At 37.0% G+C, this 8,342-nt stretch overlaps 1 protein-coding gene across 1 annotated transcript in view; it reads right to left on the bottom strand.

Annotated features, from left to right (window-relative positions):
- Positions 1–329: 329 nt before the first annotated feature.
- COG5 (component of oligomeric golgi complex 5) overlaps positions 330–8,342 on the bottom strand; it is a gene marked incomplete at its 5' end in the record, with an annotated part of 9,720 nt that continues 1,707 nt past the window's right edge. The window contains 4 exons of the mRNA XM_010134931.1: positions 330–346; positions 859–979; positions 5,824–5,893; positions 5,994–6,048. Coding sequence (XP_010133233.1) covers positions 330–346; positions 859–979; positions 5,824–5,893; positions 5,994–6,048 — 263 coding nt within the window. The remainder of the gene's footprint in view (positions 347–858; positions 980–5,823; positions 5,894–5,993; positions 6,049–8,342) is intronic.

Genomic DNA, 8,342 nt, shown 5'->3' on the forward strand with positions numbered 1-8,342 from the left:
CTGCTAATTATAAGACTAAGTCATTGCCTAATAATTTTTTGATTACACGCTATAAAAAGAGCAGTACTGACAAATACCCACAATAAACCTCAGGATTATTCTGAATGTTTAATAGTTCAGCCATCCCACAACCTATTTTTGGAAGCTGAAATTTGAATACCATTAAATCAAAGGAGAAACAGCTGGCAAGATACCATACACAACACCAATGACTGATCTCCACAACTAATGGGATGCTTCTCACTGCATCCTGCAGCACAGTGTGGAAGTACCCAAGCTCGCTCAAGTACGGAAAACAATCTAGCAATGTAACATGACCTTCTTGAGAACTACTTCATCATTCTTCCTAGAAGCCAATAAAATACAGGGTAAATTAGTTGCTACTGCAGCAGAATGCTTCCAGTATCTAAATTAGACTTGGTAGCTGTATATAGTATCACACATGGCTTTCATGAAGGTCACAGGGCCAATAATTTTCTTTTAGGACATAAACTGTAATTCAAACTATGCCTTATTGTAGTGCAATGTCTTTCAAAAGCTACACATATATCTTCTGCCTCTGAAGGCACAAACCAATAAGAAATTAATTGCTTCACAAAAAAATAGTTGCTCAAAAGAACACAAGTTGTTATCATAGAATTTTCATGTTATTAAATACCTTTATCTAGAGAAGTCATATGAAAAGACTGAAAGTACTAGTGAGTTCTGACCACACCACTTCTCACTTCGAACCAGGAAGTATACAGCAAGAACCACAGTAAAAAAAGTTTTGGGGGTTTCTTTCTTTTTAAGTCAAACACAAGTGTGAGTCATATGAGCGCAAGCTAAAAATGCCTCTGAAAGTAACTAAGGACTCACCAAGTTCATTGAGACTCTGGGCAGCTTTTGTTATCTCTCTGCTTCCTCCTTGCAGTTGTCCTTGAAGTCTCTTACTGAGATATAAGATGCGTATTATCCTCCGCAGCAAGTCACAGGCAGCCTGCAGAGAAATCATGGCATTAGGGGATATTATCTATCAGTACACTATGATCACATAACATTAGGCCTCTAAATATGGAAATATTTTAACCAAAATAGGAAATACGAATGCAAATAAAAACAAGGAACTTGAGAACGCTGAAATACCTTTTTTCAGGATTTTTTAAACATGATTTTATGCAATATAGACCAATTCTTTCTAAAGCTGGAAATTATACTCACAAGGCTACAAAGATTATGCTGTCATTACTACAAAAAAGAAAGGAAAGCTCAGAACCCTATGATAGAGACAAGTTCTCACTGGAAGTGAGTTTTATTTTACAGTGTGTGTCTCTCCTCAATATTCCTCCCCTCTGTAAGCTTTGGTAAAACTAAGAAGTTGGCCTTGCCAAGCAAATATTGATCCAGAATAAGCAAAATGGCAGCACTTAGGTCAGAGAACAATAAAACTTCAAGGCTGAATTGTTATTACAGGTATTATCTCTTATGGTAGGAATATATGTAAAAACTCATTTTTCAGCCAAACTTTCATAAGGCCAGTCACCTTCGTTCAGTGCACATTCTTTCACAGGTTTACTAAAATACACAGCATTCTTAGCTAAAAATTAAGACGACGGATGCATATGTAAATTTTCAGAAAACTTATCTGTATATGTTTTCATTAGCACCAATTTAGAAGAAAAAGGCACTGCTGACATCTGAATCAAACATAATGGTTTCATGATTTTTTTCACTCAGCTAAGATCTTGAAACAGCTTTTGTTCTTATACACAGCAAATAACCGAGACATGGAACCAGTAAGACTTTTATCAAGTGCAGAGTTCCTCTGGGCCTGCATTGGCCGGTGGAGCTAAGGAGGTACGTGCTACAGGAGCAGCAATGCTCTGGAGTGGGCAACATCTAAACTAGGATTCAGAAATGCAATTCCAGAGAAGGTTAAAAAGTATGTGTATTTCAGTATGGTCATAGGTATGGCCCAAAATCTGCAATCAGATTAACAAGAGTGATAAATGAGAAATTTGGAACAAGACATAGTTGTTCTGAGGTATTTTCCCTGTTACTAAAGGCAAAGCCTCTGAAATATCTATGTTACTGATATGAAAATTAAATTAAAATTACTTTTAAAAATATTTTGTGTCTGACAGACTTTGAACTTTGAACTCAGTATCTTGAAAACTAATGTTAAAGTGCACATATGAAAACATACACAAGTGAGTCATTTCAACCAATATTCAGCAGACAGCACCACTTTTCAGTTTCTTCCCTAGGCCAGCACAAACCAAACAAAACAAAAACATTTATAGTTTAATTTTATTAAACATCTAGACAGAACAAAAAGGAAGAATTAGAAAAAGCCCCACTGAGGCAAATCACCGAAAGCAAAATTACTCTCTCTGCTTTTCACTCTGTACCACATAGTCTGAAGTGCAAGCTTCCTAAGCGTTCTAAGACAACTTAACCACATGATTTCTATTACCATTACTGAGAACCAAGCGGGGCTTATCCTACTTTGAAAGATTATCGTCTTAGTTTTTACTAACTCCCTCCTTTAATTAGAAAAATCTTGATCCACATATCACTTTCATATCTGTGAACTAAATTTCTGCAAGATTAATCAAAAATAGCTTTCTATATGGTACATTGTGCCTCACCGAGTAAGAGGGCAGAGTATTATCATTTTGCTTTCAAATTTAATTACTCGCTAATCCAATTGTGTACCTCTGGCTAATATTCTTCCCTAGAAATTCAACTTCAGTTATCTTCTGACTGTCTTTTACTTTACATGTCAAAGGATTATTTCCTTTTCATTGAGTTGTTGCTCATTATCTCCTGTCCCAAGAAACAATCTTTTAAAAAGACTATGATATTGAATAAGAGTTCAGAAAAGTTACTTCCCATAAGAGAGAAAAAAAAAAAAATTAACTTCTGGCCCTGGGAATTAGGAAGCCAAAAATACAAAGACATTGAAGATGAACTCTTAGCTTCACAGTGATTGCTACTGAAAGTATCCTTGACAAAGACTGTCACACAAGTATCTCCATTTATTTGAGTTGTTCAAAGTCAGTTATCTCCTGAAATTTAAAGCAACATATCAACACTAGCAGACATCATTGCTATCATTCGAGCAATCAAAAAGCCCTTACTTTTAATCTCAAGTTAATTTTAAGAAATTATTGAAAGAAGATTTAATTATAAAGAGAGGACCACTTGAAAATGTGCCAGTGTGTAGTTCATACAAGCAATTGCATCTATCTGCAAGATCGTAAAGTTATCAAATGTACATATATCAGAAGCCTGAAGAAAGATAAGACAGTCCGCTATCTTCAGACTACATTTACTATTTAAATATAGTAGCTCCAGGATGAAATCTGCTAGTGGTGAATATTTTAAAGAGCAAATAACTTTAAAATACATAATTATTATTTTTTAAAAGGGGTTTTAAATATTTGGCTGATATAAGGATTTTTAAACACTGAGATATCTGAAAATAAGAGAATATGTAGGAACATTTGGTTAAATAGAGCCACACCTCTGAAGACCAAACTCTCTGTCTCCATACTTCAGCTGTTTACAATTCCCATTTCTCTTGTGATCTGCTAAGGAAAGACTCAGAAGAGGACAGTATGATTTAAAGTAGGAAGTAAGCTTAGTGAGTCTGCTGTTCCATTGGGATGCCATGAAGTTCTAAGAGCAGAGCAAGACAATATACACAAGCACACAGCAGAGATTTAGAATTCAGAAGATTTAGATTTGAAGTTTGAGAATGAATTTGCAGGGAGAATGTTTATGAAAAAGCCAGACTATATTAAAAACAATTAAGGATGGCAAAATCCAGCCTTATGTGAGCCAAATATTCCTTCAGTTTGTAAGCAGTCCCACAGCAATCAATTGAAAAGCACTAAAATAATATCATGAGTACAGAGGCCCTTAAACACCACAGTTCAGCATAACATACCTGCCAACCCTACATATTTTGACAGAGAGCAACCTCTTTTTCTATTTACTCTACATGAAGAAATAGTTCTGTACATGAACTCATAAAACTAGCAAGTTTGAAGGTTTCCCATGCCACAAGACTTGCATTTGGGAGCAACTGCATGTCACATACCCTGCTACCACCACGAAGAGAATTGCTGTGCTGACACCCTTCCTTCCTGAACAAACAAGGCAACCAGGTAAGAGACACCACAGCTGTGCATCTTGGGAGAGAGGAGGGCTGAGATTTCAAAGGCCTACTGACTCAAATCTCCGTAAGTCCACAATTCAGGTGTCCTGACGCCCAACTTCTCCCATCAGTGCAGTGCAACACGAAGCACTCACTAAGCATCTGCTGACACAATAAGGGACAGTAACTCTCATGCCAAGGAAGGACTCTCAATGGCAGAGGAGCTGGAATCACTGTTCCTCTTTCTACATTGAGGTAAGCAAGTGGATTTGGATTCTAGGAAGGGTAGCCTAGAAGGCTCCCCTTACCCACACCTCTTTTTTCTGACTTTAACCAGGAAAAGCCAGCTATTACAAATTTTCTGGTACAGGCTGAATAATGCTAACATCAGACGGATGCTGCTTTCACACCACAGGAAAATCCGTGTAAATCTGCTACAGCAAAGAAGTAGCCAAGAGCATCCAAGAAACATTTCCTAAGTTGAGGGACTCGTTCTTTTCAAGTATCCTTCTGCAATTTGACTTTGTGTAAGATCAGGGCACAAATATCTTCATCTTCACCCCAAATTCCTGCAACCCTTTCCAAGGCTGCAACATATGTCAGAGAACATAAAAAACCGGCACCTAACCTGCCACATGGAAGTGATGGAAGTTTCGCCCAGTGGCAAAACAGTAACAGCTGGAGATGAGAAGAACAGGAAAAGCAGCTCAACAAACTGGCTGAACAGTGTTAAGAGCTTCCTGCCGAACTTCACTGCTACTCAAAGTAATGTAGAAAACAGAAGTTCAGCCAAGAGACTAGCGCAGCTGCTACACCAGGCCTCAAGACTAGAAACTGCATGACAGTTTGCAGCTTCATCTACTCTACCGCAGCACAGCAGCCACCGCAGATGAGTCTACTTGAGTGTATATCCACAGCTCATATTGCAGCTACTAAAAGCTAAGTTCTAGTTCTGCAAAGCTAAGTTAAACTTGCAAAGACAGTTAGTTCATACAATAACTCATAAACACTTGTGGATTTGGAGTTTTGTTGATTTTCAAGCCATAAACTGAATAGAATGCAGCTACATGACTCCTGAAAATCTATGGAATAGTTTTCAGCTATTATATAAACAACAATGGAAGTGTTTGACACTTAGCATCACTGTGATAAGCTCTCTCCCATTCCTATCCTCTAACAGAGATCTAGATTCTCCTGTAGACTCCACTTAAATTCGAAAGACAAGGACAACTATGTACCTCTGCTTATAAATCTCCAGAACCACAACTGGCTCCATGACTTACAACTTATTCTGAAATAATTAATACCCTAAACTCTTCACTAAACTGCAGCCAAGCATGCCTTAACTTGGAGGAGAAAAGCCCCTTCTACACAATGGCACTATATCATTAAATACCAAAATTATACAAACAGTAATGAGAATTCAATTAATCTCTACTCAGAGAACCCTTCCCTCTTCCCTCAATCTCTACAAAAACTCACTTAGCTAGTGTAAAGGTCAGTTTATTACTTCACAATAGGGAGCACTTCAAAGTAGCTCACAAAGAAACACACAAATACTGATTTTCATTAAGAAATATTAACCACGAACTACAAGCTACTGCAGTACGAAAATCTCACCCATGTCTGACAAATCAGAAATAATACATGTACCAAAAAGGTTTTTTAATACAACTTACTTGAAGTTTTGCGAGCTGAGCTGTGCGAGACACTATTTTGTTGTAGGGGTCAACAATTTTTACTCTAATTCTAAAAATAAGAAGAGAAATTTAGTTATAGCAGTATTAATAAATAACATGATAGAGTGATTAAGAATGTGTACTTGCTAACCACATAATGAATGGCATACCTATCAACAGTACTTTGTAGAGCCCCAATTCTAGCCTGCATCATTTGGAGGACACCTGCAAAATAAAGTAGATTTTTTACATGGAACACTTGCCAATTATAAAAAGAATTATGCTTCAAATCAGATGAAGCTCACTACTTTAGTATTAAAAAAAAAAAGTTTCATCCTTTACAACAAAGCATTCAAACAGACTGAAATTGATAAAGCACATCGTATCTGGAAATAAAGCAGGTGGATAAAGTTGGTGTATTTTTCTAGCAGAAATTAGAACTACGAAAATATGCTACTCTCTCTGGGAAACTTAGCAGCAGAAACCCAGCTGCAGTATTATCGTGTGGGAAATACTATCTCTACTAGCCTTGTTTGTTAATTCTAACCAAAATACTCACCACGTAGGATCTAACCCCTTTTATCCAATTATAGTGCTTTAAGAGATGTGTGCTGTCTGTGTAACAGAGACACTATCCAATCACCATGTAGTTAGTCGAGTGCACAAGAGTCTATAAATTGGGATGTAATGTAAACAATAAACGAGTCTCGCTACACACCATATTGGCGTTTGAGCGATTCGTTCCTGCTCTGGATACGGGCTTGTTTCATGTCGCGCCATGTAATAGGTCACTTACTGAATGTTATGGAAAATTTACTGGTAGAGAACACAAACATAAAGAAGAAATACCACTCTGAAATCTGTCGTATGTTATTTTTCAAATAATATTTACAGTATGTTGCTTTCTCAGAGAATGACAATCAGGACCCCTGTTCAAAGGTATATAACCTGGTACAAACACCTGAACACGACAAACAAAAATTGCACAACCTATTTAACACTATTTATTTAATACAGTGAATAGATAGTCCAGAGGAATCCACAGAGGACTGAGAAGTTAACCAATCCTATTTCAAGGTCTTCTTTCTGTGCATAAGCGTCTTTAGCAAAAGGTCATTGTGAGGTCACCTGATTTAGATTATAAGCAGGGCAAACTACCCTAAACATGTTTGTTCCAGATTAGTTTGGCAAAGCAGCACAAATACAGCCCACAAGCATGCTTGTTCTTTTCTTGTTAAATTGCAAACAACATAGTCAAGGGTAGCAGTCATTTCTGCAATATGGAATCAGCCTGCTGAGAATTGAATTAAGTTACACAAACCCAGGCCTATGAAATTATTTTTGTTCCAGTTATTGTTAGCATTCTCAAACATACTATGTTTTTATAAAGCCCTGTTTACAAGCATGTCATCATCAAATTGGATAAAACTGCAACGATTCAGTAAGATGGAAGATAAACAAAACTACCGCTAATAGTTTTATTCAGCTTGTCCTGCACTGGGAGTATATAAATATGCAAACTCACATCTTCTCCATATTTTGGAATTATTAACTTCATTTACTGACAAACTCAGGAGTTCTGACATTTACACATGGAATGGTAGGTAGGCAATTATGATGCATCAGAGGACAAAGACATGAGATACAGTGAAAAGCTGGCAAAATGGGCTGAATTTTCCACTTTACATTGCAATAACAGGGGAGGGCCATAGCACGACGTTGTTGCACCTGTGACATTGCTATAAAGCACACAGCAGTCCTCTTGCCAGAAGACAGAATTAGGATGGGTGAAAAGGCAATCTACTCTCACCATCTGCTGCGTAAGATACAGGATGATACTATTTAGCCTATCTTGAGCTAACAGGTAGCTTGAGAGCCCTGCAGACAGCAAAGAGTATGTATACCAGACAAGTGTACCATTAAAAAAAAAAAAAGGGACAGACCTAAAAAAGAAAAGTCTCTACAAGCTGGGTGTATCAATTTGAAATGTTTAATGATTCACTTCCACACATCCAAACAATTGTGCATGCTGTGAATTAGCTCCATTAATCTTCACTTGCTAACCATCTTGATAAACACACCAAAAGCTATGTGCTTCTAACTTCATAATGAAACTTTCTATTGATATCCATCTTTTCTTTTTCTTATGAATCTTAACTCAGTGTTTCTTCTACATTGACCACATGCAGCACAAGCAGGAAATGGATCAGAAAGTTTTGCAAAATTTAAAACATCATCTTTTTGGAGGCTTTTGATTTTCCTCACAACTGTAGAATGGATGTCTCAGGTATAAAATACTTTTCAGGATTAGAACCTCTGCATGCTTCTCCTTCCCCCACACACAGAAAAGGCTTCTTAAAGAGCATAACTCTAAGTAAATGGAGAAACTTCAATGAATCTGAGCAAATTAGATTTTATTTTTACTTTGGGTTATTAGCTGTAAAATGTGTTACTTACCACACCTGCCTTATAGACATCTCCTATAACCAAATAGTTATTCTCAAGTACTTCACTCTTTC

Source organism: Buceros rhinoceros, unplaced genomic scaffold (assembly GCF_000710305.1).
Source record: "Buceros rhinoceros silvestris isolate BGI_N320 unplaced genomic scaffold, ASM71030v1 scaffold3834, whole genome shotgun sequence".
NCBI classification, from domain to species: domain Eukaryota; kingdom Metazoa; phylum Chordata; class Aves; order Bucerotiformes; family Bucerotidae; genus Buceros; species Buceros rhinoceros.